The 19,856-nt window shown below is 39.8% G+C and overlaps 3 protein-coding genes across 3 annotated transcripts; 1 reads left to right on the top strand and 2 right to left on the bottom strand.

Moving 5' to 3' along the window:
* Positions 1–5,089: 5,089 nt before the first annotated feature.
* On the bottom strand, positions 5,090–8,629 carry LOC127783013 (tobamovirus multiplication protein 2A-like). Its single transcript, XM_052310310.1, has 6 exons — positions 8,067–8,629; positions 7,343–7,439; positions 6,890–6,970; positions 6,700–6,804; positions 5,538–5,735; positions 5,090–5,449 (listed from the first exon to the last, which is right to left on the bottom strand). The coding sequence occupies exons 1-6, from the start codon at positions 8,333–8,335 to the stop codon at positions 5,363–5,365; spliced, it is 837 nt and encodes a 278-aa protein (XP_052166270.1). The 5' UTR covers positions 8,336–8,629; the 3' UTR covers positions 5,090–5,362.
* Positions 8,630–10,196: 1,567 nt separating this feature from the next.
* On the bottom strand, positions 10,197–13,612 carry LOC127781866 (transcription factor MAMYB). The gene is made up of 2 exons (XM_052308933.1): positions 12,523–13,612; positions 10,197–10,517 (listed from the first exon to the last, which is right to left on the bottom strand). The coding sequence occupies exon 1, from the start codon at positions 13,543–13,545 to the stop codon at positions 12,568–12,570; it is 978 nt and encodes a 325-aa protein (XP_052164893.1). The 5' UTR covers positions 13,546–13,612; the 3' UTR covers positions 10,197–10,517; positions 12,523–12,567.
* Positions 13,613–13,818: 206 nt separating this feature from the next.
* LOC127781865 (nucleolar GTP-binding protein 1) lies at positions 13,819–19,849 on the top strand. The gene is made up of 14 exons (XM_052308932.1): positions 13,819–14,012; positions 14,659–14,780; positions 15,677–15,797; positions 15,911–15,975; positions 16,050–16,163; positions 16,309–16,383; positions 17,342–17,380; positions 17,523–17,594; positions 17,761–17,874; positions 18,382–18,453; positions 18,566–18,602; positions 18,998–19,110; positions 19,249–19,443; positions 19,554–19,849. Exons 1-14 carry the CDS (start codon positions 13,871–13,873, stop codon positions 19,662–19,664), a joined length of 1,392 nt encoding a protein of 463 aa, XP_052164892.1. The 5' UTR covers positions 13,819–13,870; the 3' UTR covers positions 19,665–19,849.
* Positions 19,850–19,856: the final 7 nt, after the last annotated feature.

The following is a 19,856-nucleotide window of genomic DNA, read 5'->3' as shown; positions in this document are numbered from 1 at the left end:
TCGCAGAAATAGAAAAACGGAGTAATAGGAAAAATGTAAGATTCTGGCAGGAATACAAGTACAAAACAGATGATTGCAAAACATAGGAAAAACACAGGAATGGCCGTTTGATTGGACCGCAGGAAAAACACAGGAATTAGAGGAGAGATGAAGACTCATAGGAAAGTTTCCATGAGGTAGAACCTCATGCTAGATTTCCTCCAAAACTTGCATGGCATTAGGCATTCTATAGGAATTTCATAGGATTCTATAGGATTTATTCCTTTGTTTTAAACGGCTATATAGGAAAAATTCATGTAGAAATAAAATCCTTTAGAATTTTTATGAATTTTCTTTCAATTAAAAGGGGCCTTAATATGTTCTGGTCAGGTTTGGATATCGGTCATCAGCTAGATATAGAAAATTAGTACTATCCAAATGATTATCAATCGGTATGAACAGTAGGGGAAAAACACATTTTAATACTGCAAGGCACGTCTGCATACACCACACAGAATTGATTTAATTCTTTACCAGCCAATTAGTAAATAAAAGTCTCAGGCCATGGCAGGTATAATAGCATGCTGTAAACCAGCTGTAAACATATTTTAAGTAGATAAATAAGGAGAGAGAAGAACAGCGGGCTAGATTTGTAGCCATCTGTCGCACGGACTACAAGACGCAGTGTGTATGACAGGTGCGACCAGGTATTAATAGTGTCCTTCTAAAGTCGTGCAACGCACGACCAAATGGCTAGTAGAGATTGGGAAAATTAGAACCAAGCACATTCCATCACTCGTCATTCAATAAATATATTGCCATGACAAACTGCTCGAATCAAATCAAAATATTTTCTTCACCTCAAACTAGTGCAAAAGTGAACAAAAACACACAAACCAACCAATGTGAAAAACAAATTTTCACAATATACTTCACGTGCACAAAGAAAAAAACAACATAAAAGCGCACGAATAACATAAAGTTCTTCGTGTATCCCAAAATTAAAAACACACGAGTGCATACAACAACAAAAAAACATTATAATTCGAACTGATTAACCTCTCAAGAGTACTCAAGACAAAAAAAAAATTCAACCGTTCTTGTCTAGTCTTGCATAGAAAATAAAGAAAAGAAAAGAAAACATCTAGAAAAAAATCAACCGTTCTGGTCTAGTCTTGCATAGGATTAGCTATATTTATGGCGCCATATGTTTCAGTAGAAAATAGACGACATGTATTTACATTAATGTAAGTTCCTAAATTACATATGTAATTTTATTTTAATGTATTTACAATGTAAGTATCAAATTTACATATGTAAATCGTATGTAATTATAGTACAAGTACAATGTAATTAGTATGAATAATTTATCCACCAATAATATAGTTTAATCTCCAAGTGAAAGCAAATACTAGCACCAAATCTCAAAGATAATCGACTGCAAAAACTAGCAAAAACATAGATGCTCTAAGATCTGACTATAAAATTAACAAATTTGCGGCGACACAAATATAGCAATTCCGAAAACATCTTGATTATAACTTGTAGCACGTCGTGAGGAGGCATTTGAAGGCCAAGAGCGAGGCCGCGACGGTGGCGGCGATGCCGATCAACGCGCAGGAGCAGCAGCACAAGTCGGCGTCCATCGGGCTGTTGCTGCGGCGGCGCTCCGGTGGTTCTTTCTGACGATCATCCGCCGCCTCCGCCGCCGGCGTGCGGCCGCCGACGCGACGATCGCTTGATGGTTGTTCAAGATCCTCCGCCATGACTTGATCAAAGAGCGTATGCGTGTGCTAATCGGCGTCGTTTATATATAGAGATGTTGGTGCTAATTATTCCATGTTATGAGGATGGAATATTTGATTGTGTTTGTAAACGGACATGATCACCGGAATCAGATTTCTAGCCTTTGATTTGATGGAGAATATCTGCTGATTAATCAGAATGGAAGGAAAGAGTACGAGAGATAAATGATGGATGATGATATGGTCGTATAGATTTTCCTTTACTCCTCTGTTCCTTTCCATTCCAAGCTTTGATTTGAGCATTTTGAGGCAAGTTACCAAAACTGGGCACATGAAAACTGCTCAAGATTAATTGCCCCAGAAAAAAAATTCATAATAGTACAGCTTTGTGATATGCCAAGTATATAAATATATGAAGTTATAGAAAGTAATAGTGGGCAAATTTAGTCTCTGGAACCACCAGAGTCAGCGTAGAAGTAGCGCAATCGGTTCTCTATCAGGTTACATATATGATATTAATCCCTCTACTTCTTTATAAGGCGTATCAAAATGTCAAATAATCTTACTTTATTGAATTTGACCAACAATTACTCCAATTTTAAACACATTTAATGCATAAAAAATATAACAATTGAATTATATTTCAATGCATTGTCATATAGTATTATATTAGCCTTGTGGATACAAACAAAATAATTTATGAGAAATCAATGGTCAAAGATTTATTAATTTTTAACTTATTGACTTTATAATATACCCTATTATAAAAATAAAAGAGGAGCCGAAGGGAGTACCGATCGAGTACATAGCAGGTTTTATGCACAAAAGGAGATTTTTCTCTGTTAACAAAAACTGAAATTTAATTATTGCAAGATGGAAAGGTGCATAACTACAAAATGTTCAACAACTCTAATAGTGCAAGTTTTTTAAAATTTAAAATAGAAAATTCGAGCAAAATTTAGTTTAACTTTGCCAAATACTGTCGTACCGCCGGTTATGATCTCGCAGTTCATCGGAAAAGTAAATCACTAGTTACTATAATCATCAGAGTTACATATTACACATAAATACCTTGGTAATGCTATCTGGCTAGCATTACTATAAAAGGCACATAGAAAAGGGCACTATAAGTATCGGAACAAATAAAATCGACACCTATAATGCTTTTTGGACCCACACAAGCATCCCCAGGGCGCCAAAGAGATCTACACAAGCACCCCCGGGGTGCCAAAGAAAAAACCTGGTACCTTTCAATTGAAATTGAAATAGATGTTGGATTTTAAATAGAATCAGCACCTCTATTTCCTAAGGTGCTATTGTCGTACGCCGGTTATGATCTCGCAGTTCATTGGAAAAGTAAACATGGTCACTAATTACTGTAATAATCAGAGTTGCGCTTTACACGTAAATGTTTTGGTGATGCCATCTGGCTAGTATTACTATAAAAAGGTACATAGAAAAGGGCACAGTAGATATCAGAACTAACATCGACACATATAGTACTTTTTCGGTCCACACAAGCACCCCCGGGGCGTCAAAGAGGTCCACACAAGCACCCCAATGGGGCGCCAAAGAAAAAACCTGGTATCTTTCAATTGTAATTGAAATAGATGTTGGATTTTAAATGGAATAATCCCTCCATTTCCTAAGGTGCTGGTTCCATATAAATCCGGTACCTTTTGCTTACATCCAAAAGTAAGGTGACAAAATATTAAGTACCAATCATCGTGTTACTAATTTTAAAGATTGTATTTTTAACACCTCAAAACTAAGTACCTATCATGGATGCACGTATCCAGTTAGTTCTAATTACAAAATACATTTGAAAATACCTTTACGGTGATATCTAATGTTAATATTAATTATCCATCAGTATTATCATCGGTAAGAGTGATATAGAAATTGAGAAAATTAGATCCAAACACATTCCATCACTCGTCATTTAATAAATACATTGCCGTGAGCCCGTGATTAACTGCTCGAATCGATTAAAAATATACATCAACATAATTTCTTCACCTCAAACTACTGCAAAAGTGAACAAAAAACACAAAGAAAAGCATTGTGAAAAACAAAATTTCACAATATAATTCACGTGCACAAAGAAAACAATATGAAAGCGCACGATCCAGATTAAGTTCATGTCTCGCAAAATTAAAAACACGAGTGCACGCAACAACAACAAGAAGAAAACATTATAGTACGAACTGATCATATTAACCTCTCAAGAGTACTCAAGACAAAAAAAAAAATCAACCGTTCTTGTCTAGTCTTACAGAGAAAAGAAAGAAAAAAAAACATCGTGATTACAAATTTATAATTATAAATTTATAACTTGTAGCACGTCGTGCGGAAGCATTTGTAGGCCAAGACGAAGACCAAGACGACGGCGGCGATGCCGATCAACGTGAAGAAGCAGGCGCACACGTCGGCGCAAATCGGCCTCTTGCTGCGGCGGCGCTCCCATGGTTCTTTCTGACGATCACCCGCCGCCGCCGCCGCCGCCGCCGCCGGCGTGCGGCCGCCGCCGTGACGGTCGCTTGATGGTTGTTCAAGATCCTCCGCCATATATGACATGAAATTAAAGAGCGTGTGTGTGCTAATCGGCGTCGTTTGTATATATAGAGAGAAGAGATGTTGGTGTGTTAATTATTCCATGTTACGAGGATGGAATGTTTGATTGTGTTTGTAAACGGACATGATCAGCGGAATCGGATTTCTAGCCTTTGATTTGATGGAGAATATATGTTGATTAATCAGAATTGGAAGGAAAGAGTACGAGAGATATATGATGGATGATGATATGGACGTATAGATTTTCCTTTAATCCTCTGTTCCTTTCCATTCCAAGCTTTGATTTGAGCATTTTGAGGCAAGTTATGAAAACTGGGCATATGAAAACTGCTCAAGATTAATTGCCCCCCAAAAAGAAAAAAGAAAAAAAATTTCATAATAGTAAAGCTTTGTGAATTGTGAAGTTATAGAAAGTAATAGTGGGCAAATTTAGTCTCTAGAACCAAAGTCAGCGTAGCAGTAACGCAAATCGGTTCTCTATCAGATTCCATATATGATATCAATCCCTCTATATCTTTTTTATAAGGCGTATTAAAACGTCAAAAAGTCTTACTTTATTGTGTTTGACCAAGAATTACTCCAATTCTGAAAACATTTAATGCATAAAAAATATAACAACTGAATTAATTGTGTTTCAATGCACTTTCATACAGTATTATATTAGGCCGGTTAATACAAACAATATAATTTATGAGAATATAATTTACGAGAAATCAATGGTCAAAGATTACTAAATTTTTAACTTATTGACTTTATAATATACCTTGTTATAAAAAGAAAAGAGGAACCGATGGGAGTACATAGCAGGTTTTATGCACAACAGGAGATGTCTCTGTTAACAAAAACTGAAATTTAATTATTGCAAGATGGAAGGGCGCATAAACTACAAAATGTTCAACAGAACTCTAACTGTGCAAGTTTTTTTTTTTTTAACTGGACAACTGAACAACTGAACAACATTGGTTCAAAGACATCAAGCAGGTATACATTATGCGGGAACCGATCGATGTTATTGTACAGTTGGGTGTAAATTAGAGCCGCTACCGACTGATACCAACCGAGTTTCAGAGGATTGCGCATCGGTTTCTTTGTTCTGCGGGAGATATTGTCGCCTGTTGGAACCTGTTTGGATCAAAGGTGTCCACCCCATACTGCCAGAATACATTGGAACTGAGTTATAAGGAAGAATGGGCATTCAATATTAAGAATCACTGATAATGATTGATGAACAGAGTATACCTTTTCTCTCATTCTTTGGCTCCACGCATCGTTTCGGATTGGACGGTAGTCAAGGTTGGGCACCCTAGGGTCAGCAACAGGTTGCTTGTTCACCAACGGCTGCCGGGTTGAAGACCTTGGGGCAATGTACTCGTCATCACTGTCATAGTCTGCTTGATTGCCTGACTGCACTATGAGAGCTACAGTGAACAGCACTGCCTGCAAATGAGAGTTTTAGTTGCACTGCCTAGTGAAATCTTTTATCCACACTGGTAATAAATATTAGGCCCCAATCGTTTGGCCAAATGTGGATAATGTGCCATCCAACGTATTAGCAAAATAATAATAATTTGTGGATAAAACTTTTATATATGTGTTCTTAGCGACTTAAATGCAAATGCTGAAAAATAAACTTCAATGAAAAAGCTTCAAAATCAACTTCAAAATTAACTTCTAAAATTTAAATTTTGGCAGCGGCTGATGCTGAATGGAGGAAACGATGGGAGCTATATTCCAGTTCTATGGCACACAAAAGATGAGACAAAGCATGAAGAGAACACAAAATAGATCATGTGCAGCTTACCAGAAGTGCCAATTGTTTTCCAGTATGTTCCAGTCAGGTCTATTCCAGTATTATAACATTTAAAATGTTTCAATATGCACTACCGGGTCTGCTTGTGTTAATACATTCTACTCTGACAGACTGTCAAGGCATCTTCATAACCAGTACACCTTGTTTGACGACACCATTTTTATATTCAAGGTTGAAAATACTGAAACAAACTGTGACTGGTCATGCAAATTAGAAAACCGTGCAATGTCAACTCGCGCACAGTGCACTTTGTATAATTGTATTGGACACTGGACACGGGGCAGAGAAGAGGAAGTAAAACATCATAAATAGACTTGTTAAGGACAGGGCAGACAGGATTGTTTAGGCAGTTCAGCACATGCACGTTGAAACCGTTTTTGTATTAGCTCATTGAAACTGTTATAGTTAAACCAATCTCAAACGTTGCATATTGTACAATTCTTTATCTGCAGCTAAAATCATGTTTGGATTCTGAATGCTTGAATGTGTTGACATGAAAAGCACACTGAATTCATATTAAATAACAATTAGTCCCCAAGACATAGTATGGTTGCATTAATATCCAAGGCGTTTACTATTGTCCACTTTTACCTCAAATAGTACAGCTCCAAGTGCAACCCACTTTGCGATTCTCCAATTCTCCTTCAAAAAGCTGTACATCATGTCAAAGTTACCAGTTTTATCAACTGGAATTACCTGCATAATAACAAGGCATTAAATGTGAATATGAATAGAACAAATAATGCTCAACAAATGAATATGACAGATTAGGTGTACTCACATCTTTCCAGCTATGGTTGAAGAAAATGAAACCTCCTGCAGCAAGCTCTACCAGTATGAACAGAATAATGAGGAACGAATACTTTTCTGAATGTCAAGGAAACCATCCCATGCAAGTACAAGTAAGTAAGATAGATATGTTACTGATAACAATCGAAATCAATCACCATCAATAAAAGCATCAGAAATTGCATGCAAAACCTTTCATAAATAACTAACCATACTAATGAAACTAAACTAAATCAAGTCAGCTAAAATACTCCTAAATTTGATTGATTTTCGATCAGGAATCAATGTTGGATGTGTATAAATGTTTCCTGATTCTTATGGCTGATTCCTTGCTCCACAGTGAGTATAAAAGTATTTAGTGATTGATACTAAAAGTAGCATGCATCAGTGGGAAACAACAACTGCAGATATCGCGTTCATAAACATGCATATTAAATTTGGATACAAAGGATAAGCAGCACCCGCCCCTCGATGCTCCAGCGCAACCAAAGATGGATGTAATGAAGAGTATTACACCAACACCAATAAACGCGTAAATAAACCTGCAACAAACAAAAAAGATGTAAAGAAAAATATATGCACAGGATTCACAAGCCAGGCTTCCTAAACCACGGGAGTTTGCATGTATGGCACTTCAAGCAGAACTTTAACATACAGCAGAAAAGGTAGCACACTAGTCATATGCTGCAAAGTGAGGATTCATTACTCCTTGCTAATCACATAAAGCCTCTGAGGTTACTGTGGGCACCATAATAAAGCATCTAGATTGGCAGCTCTTAAATGGGATTACCACCCTCTTCCCCTCTCACCAAACATCGTTCCACAAGGTTGAAAAAGAAAAAAAAAACACAGAACCAACTCACAAATTTGATCTCTCAAATTATTCTCAAACAGAACAAAGGAGATATGTATTTCAGGTACATTATTCCATTCTGCAGATTATTATTTCAGTGCTAACTAAGCAATTAAGTCATTCTTCAGTGCCACCTGACATGCATGTTTCTACAATTGATATGTTTCTACAATTAGCTTCGTACGGCATGTGAATTGATGCTAAGAATCTAATAATTTCTCCCCTTTTAATAGAGGCGCCGTATCTCCTCAAATTGCCATAACCACACCAAAAATCAAAGCTCTATCAAGACAAATTAGATCAAGAAATGACGCACCATGCAGCGGAGAGCCTCTCCGCCGTCCCATCGGGCAAGGACGACACGTCGAGGAGGAGCAGCAGCGGCCTCCCGAGCCGCACCATCTCGCCGCCTCCGCCGCCGCCGGGAGCCACCGCCGGCGCAGGCGGCAGCGGCGGCGGCGAAGGCAGCAGCTGGAGCCACGCCACGAGGAGGTAGGCGCCGTACCCCATCATGGCCAGCCCGACCACCATCACCACCAAGTTGAGCAGCTTCAGGACCCACTCGAAGAACCCCCTGCACGCCATCGCCTTCTTCTTCCTCCCCTCAAATCCCGATGGCGAAGCGCATCAATTGCAAGAAAAGAAGAAGAAAAAAAAAAGATTGGGGATTTGGTGGAAAGGTGGCGGCTTTGATCGATCCAAGTGGTTCTTGGTCGAGAGCGAATCGGGGGAGGAATTAGAGTTATTGGGTGGATTGGGGATTGTGGTTCTTGGCGATCGGGAGGTGGGGTGGGGTGTCGTGCGGTTCTTCTTCTCCTCCTCTCGTAAACTGGGAGCTCCAAACTATGGTATGGCCTTGGCCTCTCTAACGTGTTCTTTTCACCTGTAAAGCTAAATGTAAAACGCAAAGCATGAGGCAGCCGTTGAAGAAAAATATTTAGCAGTTTCCTTCTAATTTAATGCAACTCAACACCGCCTAATCATGATCGTTTAGGTCATCTCCTCCTTATTAATCGTTATTTTCTCTGTTAAAATATAGTACCTCCGTTTTTTAATAGACGACGTTGTTGACTTTTTCTCATATGTTTTACCATTCGTCTTATTTAAAAATTTTATGTAAATGTATAAGATATAAATCACACTTAAAGTACTATGAGTAATAAAACAACTCATAATAAAATAAATTATAATTACGTAAATTATTTTAATAAGACGAATGGTCAAACATGTGAGAAAAAGTCAACGGCGTCATCTATTAAAAAACGGAGGTAGTATGTTTTTTTTAAAAAACTTATCACTCTGACCCAAAATATGTTAACGTAATACCTCGGGATGTAAGATACTCCCTCCTTCTCTAAATGTTTGACGCCATTGACTTTTTTAAACATATTTGACCATTCATCTTATTTCCAAAACTTTTATAAATGTGTAAAACTATATATGTATACATAAAAGTATATTTAACAATAAATCAAATGATAGGAAAAGAATTAATAATTACTTATATTTTTTGAATAAGACGAACGGCCAAACATTTTTAAAAAAGTCAACGGCGTCAAACATTTTGGGATGGAGGGAGTAAGAGTATATCCAGATTCGTATAATGCTAAATGTGATATATTCCGTACTAAATTAATTTATTTTAAGATAAAAAGAGCAGTATAGTTGACCAGTTAGGTTAAACTATTTATAAATTTATTTTTTACATATACAGTATTTAGTTTTCTATTATAATCAATATATATAATCCACAACATTAATCTGCTCGACAAGCCTCCACAGTAAACCAGCCGATTTTGCCGCCTAATTTTGATTGTTTAGATGCAAAGTTGCAAACCAGTCGATTTGTTTACAGTTTCTCTAAAAAAAATGAACTTGATGATGTGATTGCACTAAAAATAGTTTTTTTTTTTTTGAGAACACACTAAAAATAGTTGACACGTTCCATTTATCGGTGGCATGTGGCGTGGCAAATCTGACGCGCTGGTTTGGTTTCTAGTGGTTTTGAAGCATCCATGGATAGGGCATCTGTCACAAAAAATGAACAGTCTCTAGTTTCTTATCCTCTTTGGATGGATGCACTCGTCATCATCAAAAGGTTAAACGAAATTCCCTGACCTGTTCTTCATCTCGTCGGTTTGGAACTTTCTGATCGATTTGGAATTGGGCGGCTCTAGAAAAATCCCAGCTAGAACAGCTAAGCTGTTGAGTCAGATGTCCAAACAGTTGTTTAGTGAGAGGTGTTAAGAGGAAATTGTTTGTTTTTAGCCGTCAAAAGTAACTGGAGAGGTAGCACTTGAGTCCAAACTGTAAAGCAATTTTCAGACATGACACTTCAAAAAGATTTGGGACTGTAGATGAGTTGGCTAAACATGCTTAAAGTTGCAGAAAACCAACAGCAGAATTGACAGGGGTATATAAGGGGGTTGGGCATGAAAGCAACAAAGGAAGAGAACAGTGTGTATCGTATTAGCTCTATCAAAAGATGAGCAGAAACAGTCATGTAATGTTAACACATGTTGGATGGAGGCTTGAGTGACACTACAACCAAACAAGGGGCTACAATTTCTTTTACAATCTGGCAATCTGTTTGTTTTCGTGTGTCCCAGTATCTTCATGTATCAAGGATTTTTTTCCTGACCTTTCTCAAAACAATAAAAGTACACCATCTGTTCTATAATTCAGTTGTCTCCTTCATTTGGCATCACCCCGGAGCAAATGGCTTTTCGTTTCTCGTTTCATCATGGTAAATCTCTTTGTCTAAAACCTGAAATATATTTTGAAGTAATGTTGCAGTAAGTTAAATATGCACAGTATATGCTCATGGCGTTAATATAAAACAGTGGTAGCAGGACCATATTTTCTCGTTTCAGAAGAAAAATGACAGCACAAAGCTTTTTAGATACATGGCAGTACTGATCACAACTAGTTTGACATTAGAAAAATAAGAGAAAAACAGTTACTCTGAGTTGTGCAATCAGACTTTACCAGTTTGCATTGTACATTATAAGCCCCCAATAAAACTATTTATTATGCGATACAACAATAGATCCATCATGAAGAAAACAAGAAACATGAAATTTGCATCTGTCATGTGGGGACGCCACTACCAGTGGAGGAACAAGATGGACATGGTGCAGGCGCATGCGCAGCAAGCCACATGAATCAAGGAGTGCGAATTTGGAAAGAATCATGCAAGGAAAGTATTAATTAGGAGAGAATAAAGGTCATTTCCTTGTATTAGAGGCCAAGTGCCAAATATAAACTATGTAATCAGCTATCTTTGGGGATAAGAAATATGAACCCAATTTCCTAATCTCCCTCTCTCTCCAAATCCTTCCCCCTTTCACCATTGGTCGATCAGGGAAGAACCCTGACGCCATTGCCGACCCAGGCTACGAGCTACGTAGCCGCGGTCCTGCTACCCTTGGCGCCGACGCGCTTGACAACCAGTGTGTAAAGCGTATCATAAACATCCTATATTTCTCCTAGTCCTTACTCTACATGATCCAGATTCCAGATTACACAGTTTCTACATTCTAGTACGCACAATTGCAGTCAACAGTTACGATTCAATTCAGGCAAACTTTCTTCAAGAAATTTCAGTTAAATGCCTTACTCGTTTTGGGCTTAAAGGTATTCAATCTAACTATGACATAAACAATTGCTCACAATCTATATAAGGTAGAAGATTGTCAGAATTAAACAACACAAGTGTTGGAAAAAGAGACAGAACAAGGTCATCTGATAGGGTATTGCCAAGCAATTAATCAGAATATGAACAATTAGACAAAATTGTTTCATCCTAATATACAAAAGTGTTTACGTATTTTATAATAACACCAGTATTAGTTATTCTTCAATAATTCATCTGAATAACCAACCATAACAGTACCTCCCTTCAATTATAAAACATCCCTCCAAGGGAAAACTGAAGATTTGCCACCATGTACCATGTTCAATGTTTATGCATTTTAGGACTAGACAGACATTAATCCATTATCCAGCTTGATCAGAGGCATCAAGCAGTAAAACACAGCACTTCATTATTTTGTGTTTCAAAATAATAAAGTGCCAGAGCATTAAGCGCAGCAATTTCTTCCTTTCTCATATGAAAGTGGCAAGTTTGATCTCTGAGCATGTTTAGGACATAGTAGAAAAAATAATAAAAAAGAAAGAAAAGAAAATTCTATGCACAGATCAAATAGAAAGTAACCCTGGATAATATTGAAACACAACATCATCTCATGGTCATTTGCAACAAGCAGTTAAGCACACAGGCTGAGGCTATGCAAGAGACTTTGGAATGCACTCGGCATGAGGATACCTTTTGGACTGTCATACTATAAACGATTTAATGATTGTCTCAGTTATAAAAAGGATAATATGGCCAACTAAAATAGAACAGCCAAACAGTTGGTGTGTACAACTGATTAGTCGATCACAAGAGTTGATGGCACTCTGAATCCATGAGTCATGGCAGTTTGTCAAGCGCCATTGCTAGACAGACTGACTAATTGCCCATACAAGGGACTTTGCACAGCACTGAACAACACAAGCCATATAAACCAAATTGCGAGTTAATGAGCTTACGGATTGAATAGTTTCTAAACATGTTACTACATCGATATCGTTCCTATCACTAGGATCCACCATTCAAAGGATCCATATGCCAATGTGACTAAATCAGGAGGTTTTCTAGCTTCTGAAAATGACGAGAAACTGTTACCATTACTGCATCAAATTGCTAAGGCAGAAAGGATTGTACCAACCTTACTCTCAAAGAAGAATTGCAGGCAACTAGGTAGCATTTGCAGCTATGGAGCTGCCTCCGATGCTGCCTTGCTGCTCCGGAAATCGCGCTTGAGCTCGGTGACCCTCTTCATGCAAGCTGCCTTCGTCTTCCCGGGCACCGCCACCGCCACCTTCTCCCACCTCATCGCCGTGTCCTTGGGGAACTCCTTGAGCGCGTTGAGCAATGCCCGGTCATCGCCGGCGCTCCAAGACCCATCACCACTCTCCCCTCCTCCTCCTCCGGCATTGCCACCTCCTGCGTCGGTCGCCTCGGACCTCGGGTCGAGCGGCTTGCGCTTGCGGAGGAACTGGTCGAACGAGGCCCCCGCGGCAGCAGCGCCGCCGCCGGACTTCGCCGCGCGGATTACGCTCTCCGGCGTGCGGCGGCCGCCGAACGCCGCGGCAATCTTCTCCCACCGCTGCGGCTCACCCGCCGGGTGCTTCACCATCTGGCGGCGGAGGATGTCCATCTCTTGGTCGGTCCACTCGCCGGCGTCCTCCACCGCCTCGCCGCCATCCGACACGGCCGTCGCCGCAGCCGCAGCCGCAGCCGCCGCGTGTCGCGGCGGCGGAGGCGCGATCGGATCTGAGGGCTTCGGGGGCGGAGGCGTCGGGTTCGAGCTCGAGCTCTGGCGCCGACCGCGGCGGGAGGTGGGGGCGGGATCCGAGACGGGTTCCTCGACGGGCTCCTGCTCGGGGAGGGGATCCCCGCGGCCGACGGAGACGTCGCCGCCGGTGGCGGAGGAGGGCGCGAAGGGGGCGAGGAGGAGGGAGGACGCGACCCAGACGACGACGGATGCGAGGACCTGGTAGTCCGGGAGGAGGTAGTACGCCGCGGCGAGGAGCGCCACGGCCGCGGCGGCGCAGGCGGCGGTGTGGGGGAGGGAGCGGGTCGGTTGGGACGACGAGGCAGTGGTGGCACCGTTGGAGTTAGCGTTGCTGCGGGAGTGGATGACTCGCGCGCGTGGCTGGTAGTCCCAGTCGTCGTCGATGAACTCCATCGCCGGCGGCGAGGGAGCTCGCCGGAGAGAACTCGCCGGAGATGCAAGAGGAGTGGAGATGCGTGGAGTAGCCGCCTCTGGTAGTGGTAGGTGCTCTCCTTATAAAATGGGCCCGCATATTGATTACATGGGCCGGAATTTCAAAAGAGCCCAATTACAATTCGGGCCTTTGTCTGATTTTGGGCTGGAAGTTTCACAAATAGGCCCAAGATGGATTGCGAGTTGTGGGCTGGTCTGAGAAGAAAAGGCCCACGAGAAGGCTTCTTGTGCATGAGCCATTCGCTGGGTAGTTGCTGGTGTAGTTGATCCGAAGTTGGGAGTGGAGATGCGAGCGGCAGCAGGAGGCCGCGGCTTCCTCCTCCACCCGCGGCCGCCATGGCGAGCTCCCGCGACTCCTCCTTGTCCTCCTCCTCCAGCCACCGCCACCGCGCTCGCGAGGCGGCTTCACCACCGACGCCTACCTGAAGGTTGGTCCTCCTTAGACGCCTCTGGTACTGTAGTCTTCGCCGTCCCCGCGGTTCGCCCGCAGGGTGTTCGACGAAATGCCCGCCTCCGGTTTAGGGCTGTTTTGGTTGCATGAGTCGCGCGCATCGGCACATGCTGCATCTCTGGCTCTGCGGATCCCCTTAGGTGCGTTGCGGAAGACCTTGTGCTGAGCACGTTCTTGTTCATGGGAGACTGTGTGTGATTTCCGGTTACATGCTTTCCGCCAAACCAATCGGACCTTTTTTTATTAGCTACTGTGAGCACGAGACGGCGAGGATGTTTGAATTCTTGTGTAGCTCTCGTTCCTGCTCTTCCCTGGGCACTGACTGCCTTATGGGGCGCTGGGGTGTTCAATGAAATGCCCCGGGCAAGCTGGAGCTCTCAGTCTGAATATGCTTGCAAGCGCCAAAACCTTTGTGTCGCTGCAATTATATTTTTCTCCCCCACATTATCTATTCTTGTTGAGGGAAACTATGGCGGGCTTACGCTAACCTGAACTTTTATTGATCACGAAAATGGGTTAACACAAGCAATTGAGCATCGAATTAAGGAGGGCAGGGAGAGGGAAACACAGTATGTCTTCTGAAATAGCATTATGAACCTTCTCTATTCATTCACGTAAATCAGGTATTTTGTCCACCCTGGAACGAGGTGTTTCTACACTGCATTTGCGTCGTTGGGTTCACTCTGCAACATGTGGTGTTACGTTACATGACATATCACAGGCAGAACCTGTGAATGGAGCAAAGGTATGTTACTTTGAGAAACCTTCACTCAGCATGTTGATTCATCTCTATTTTTAAATCTGAGTTTCGGTGTATCCTCCTTTGCTCAAATGCGATGAGTACTTCTATATGACTAATTCTGATTGCTCCTGCTTTGTTTATTTAAAATACTACTATACTAGTGTGCATTATTTATTCATTTCAAGTTCTCAAATATAATGTTTCATGTTCTTAATTGGCAAGAATCCCCATTTATCTGTTAGCTTTTGAAATGGTGTTTATCTGCTGCTAAAACTGAATGTCTGCTCAAGTTTTTTTTTTTTTTTTTACCCAAACCTCTTGGGCATGCCCTAGAACTTGCGTCCAGGTTAGAGATGCTCTTTCCCCATGATTTCGATGCTTTGTTTATAAAATATAACAGAAATTGTGCTGTTTATTTAGTACAATTTGTGGGACATAACCTGTTCATTTTCACATGTTGTATGTGTGTGTTCGTGCGTGTGTGAGTTTGTCCTTATGTCCTCTGCATAGTGGCTATACCTATATGATACAAGTACATCACATTTAGGATGCTAAGTAATAATTTGTGACTATTTGAGTTCTTCTGTAAGTAGATCTATCTACAAGAACTGTTGTCCTGGAAGGTAACCAGTTCTAAAGGACGAGTTTATTAGTAGCATAATATGTGAACTTCAGCAAATGCAACAAGTGATGTTCTGGTAGGATGTAATTAATTCATCACACCACAAGCTGAGATGTGGTTGGTACATGTCTATAAGTTAACACTATACACAAGTTCACATAAGAATAATTTCCTCTGTTAGACATGTTAGTTCCATCAGCAATTCAGTATATTTACATATTTAATAGGATACACCATTCCATTTACTTTATATTTTGCTAATTACATTTGTTTTCAGTCCGACCTTGTTCAAAAGCATGAGAAGGTAGGTGCATTTCAGAGAATACCAATGGTGATGCCTGCAACTGATATACTTATGTCAGCACAAAGAAAATCAAGAAATGTACCACCTACAAAGGGTATTATTCCACTGACCATCTATTGTTCTTTTTTTTTCCCTCTGAATCACCCATCACATTTCACATGGCATTCAGTGTCACCAAGCTTGTTTTGCAATCCATATGTTCGGTAGGTATAGCAAATATTGCTAAACGTGAAAGGAACAAAGGGGCAAAACAACTTGATGCCTTAATGAAAGTAAGCCCTCTACTCTGTTAACCTGCCAATCAAAGTAATTCATCTGGGTTATTGACAGCAGTTTTCTTTCTCAGGAAATTTCAGTACCTCTGAGAACATATACAGAAAACTTCCCTAAGAGGAGGGATCTTCACCCCTATGAGAGATCTCTCATTGAGTTGACTTTTGGGGAGGGATATTACGAGAAGGTATGGCTCTAAAATGACTTGCCACTCTCGATCAGTGCAAGAATCATCAGAGTATTATCTATTTACTTATTCAACTAAAGTCTATTTTTCATGGAATTTTGCATTGTTTGTTGAGTTATTATAATCTTTAGTAGTGCCTTGACAGGTAATAGCACGAGTGGATGCTCTCAGGAAAAAGATTAATTCTGTCGGGAAGCAACATGCTTCTGTCTGTGCTAAGGTTAGAGTAGATGTTGATTTTCTTTAATGCTACTACGATTTTTACACATGAAAATAATTTACCCTTGCCTTAAGTACTGTTGAGTTCTCGAATCAAGCATTTAATAGATAATTAATATCTCAAAGCAACTATTAACATGAATTTATGAAAATACAACTATTAGCATCTCAAAGCAAGAATTTTAGCATACTGAATTCTCTGTAGACCTTAAACATGCAAAGATATTGGACAGTTGCATTCTGATAGGATAGGATAGGAGTATGTAGTAACAAAGGATGAAGGTTTGTTGATACTCACTCAACACCAACATACTCATTAAGCCATTTTATAAGGAATGAGAGCAATGTACAACAATGTGCACGGTTTTTTTAGTATTCTAAGTATTTTGACCTAGTTGAACCCCAAGCCTTGTATTGACTGGCACATGATTTAGGCCTGTTTGGAACAGATTATTCATCAGATTATCGTTGTGGATTATCTAATTGATTATAGGGATTTTTTTTAGAAATAAACTTAACAAATAGCTCAGAACAGGTGGTCTAAGCAATGCAGTACAAGAAAGTTTTTTTGAGGAAACATATTTTTAGAGGTGTAGAGCAATCTGTGGAAATAATCCAGTGAAGTAGCTGAGAAAAATATTGTTTGATCCTGCTGATGCTGGTCATAGTCAAAATTCCATAGGACCCGTTTTTGTCAAAACAAAAAAAGGGCATGTCCTATATCAAACAGACTTCTCTTACATTAGACCAATAATGACCAATCAAATGTTTTTTTTTTAAGTTGTAAGGACTAAGGAAGTTGTGTATATATTCAGTCTTCTTCATGATATCTGAGTATGATACATGACTGGGCATTGACATGAACTGCCACAGACAAGCCCTTTAACTACCTTGAAACATTCTTTCTTCTATCGAAATAGCATATAATTTGATCCAGGTTGTATGTCTGACCTTGACAGTCATTAACGAAGCGTGAAGCAGAGGAGCGACTCAGTGAGGTTAGTTCATGTTCGAGCAGACATAAACGAATGGCCTCTGATTCATACCTTGTGTTTTATAGTGCTCTTGTTGAAAGTTTCTAGTTTTCATGTTTTACTAATTTGATGCTTTACAAATTTGTCTGTATTATTAATTCTCTAGGGGCGGAAGAAACTTGAGGAAGCTTTCGAGCATGGGAAGTGGGTAATTGATGATTTAGTAAACATTGCAAAGGTAGGTTTTGATAGCTTAATTTACTATAAATTTGGTGTGAAACTTCCAAGAGAATGGTTATTATGTCTCATACTCTACTTTTGTTTACAGTTATTCATGCTTCTAAGATTGCTATTGCATTTATGGCATGCTTAAGCACTTCTGATTGATTGATGATCTATGGCAGACTTTGCGTTCTATGCCAGTTGTTGATCCACATATACCTACACTTTGTCTTGTTGGATCACCCAATGTGGGGAAGTCATCATTAGTTCGCATATTATCGTCTGGAAAACCTGAGGTAAGTATATCCCTGTATAATGCTTAGTTGGAGTGCTGTTTGGTGGTAGGGAGTAGGGACAGCTTCATGAATTATATATTGCTAGTTTGCAATTGTATGAAGGTTGTAGCCATCACTTTTGAACTATTACATGGCTTATAGTTCTCGAATATAAGTTGTCAGAACTCATGCCTCACTGATTATTGCTCCTATTTCTTAAAATTCCACTCCCTCATTGGCGAAACAATAAATAAAGCAACTAAGCCCAAGTCTTGTTTTTTCATCACGATAAGACTACTCTAAGGAAAATATATAATATTTGTTTGTGAATGATGACTTCTCTATGTTTAACAACAGATGATTAATAGCATATTGTCAAAAAATTTAATTTACTTTAGCTCATGCTTTTAGGTATGTCTTTATTTGTTCTCTTTTCTCAATATAATTGATATCTCTATGGTTTTATTCTACTCTGTTTTCTATTTTCTGTCTAATTTTCGATGCCTTATACCATTCAGCTACTTTCAGGTCTGCAGCTACCCTTTCACAACAAGAGGTATTCTAATGGGACACATTGTATCCAATCATGAACGTTTTCAGGTACAAAGATCTGCATCTCCAATTTGCATATATACCTGAAAAAAATAAAATTGCCAAAGCTTCTTTCCTCTTTTCCATCTATATGTTACTGAACAAGAAAATTATTTTGCAGGTTACTGATACCCCAGGACTTCTTACAAGAGATGATGGTGAGTTAGTTTTCCTGGCCTTGTAGTTATTTACTGGAGTTGGACCAACTCTGTATAGCGTTTGTAGCATTGTTCTTACAATCTTAGTGAAAGAGATTCCTTACTTCCTTCTCACCCTGTGCTTGTTTGAAGAAAGATACACTTCTCACAACAAATTGATGTCTAGATTAAGATACTTTTTTTTTCAATACTTGATCAGTGTATAAGCCTTTGTAGACTCAACTTACTGCTTTTAAAATATAACCTATGATTTTATACTCAGTAGGGTGGGGTCTTGTACATTTTTCACTGTATTCTTAACAAGTTTTTGCTGTGCTACTAATGAGTGATGCTATATGATTCCATACATTTTATTTAGCATTTGTTGTAATCTATTTTTTATCTGTGGCAAACAGATGAAAGGAATAACATTGAGAAATTGACCCTTGCTGTCCTTTCTCATCTACCAATTGCTGTCCTGTATGTTCATGATTTATCTGAGGACTGCGGGACCTCAGTGGCCGATCAGGTAAACTGTTTATTTACTTCATAGATTTTGTTGTCTTCTGCTCATTCTAGCCCCTTGACAAGATCAAAGAGACTGGACAGGGCAAATGACAAGTTTTGTGTTCTGACTTGAAAACATATTTTCCCTCTCTTTTTGCAGTACATCACATACAAGCATATAAAGGAAAGATTCGGTGATCGCTTGTGGCTTGATGTTATATCCAAATCTGATCTTTTGGACAAGAAAACATCCTCAGAATTTGATGATGCTGATGATGAAGTAGGGAGATACAGAAGATTCGGGCCAGAATGTGCCATCCGAGTATCTGTGCAGGGCCAAGTTGGAGTAAAAGAGGTAAGCAATCAGCCAATCCTCATGACATTGTCACTCAACTCAGAACCATCAATTCAATAGTACAACCAAGAACTTGATCTAGACTAACGTATGAATTTCTCACCCCTCAGCTAAAAGAGAAGGTGCATCAGCTACTAACCTCTCAGATGTCTCGGATCAAAGCTGGCACAATCTATCAGGAAACCCAGAGAACGGATGATAATGCTCCCGGGCAAACTTAGATTATGGAAAGGTTATGTACACATTTATGTAAACCTTTTAACTCGTGCTGACAGTCGGTGCATCTAATGTAGTAGTACCTGGAATTTTGTACGGAAGGAGAAAATTTTGGGCCTGTTCATTTTGATGCCAAAAAAAAACCTTACCAAAATTTAGCAATAAATTTTGGCATTGCCAAATTTTGGTATAGTTGC

The sequence above is a fragment of the Oryza glaberrima genome, chromosome 8 (assembly GCF_000147395.1).
Source record: "Oryza glaberrima chromosome 8, OglaRS2, whole genome shotgun sequence".
Lineage (NCBI taxonomy): Eukaryota > Viridiplantae > Streptophyta > Magnoliopsida > Poales > Poaceae > Oryza > Oryza glaberrima.
This window is presented reverse-complemented; position numbering and strand designations above follow the sequence as displayed.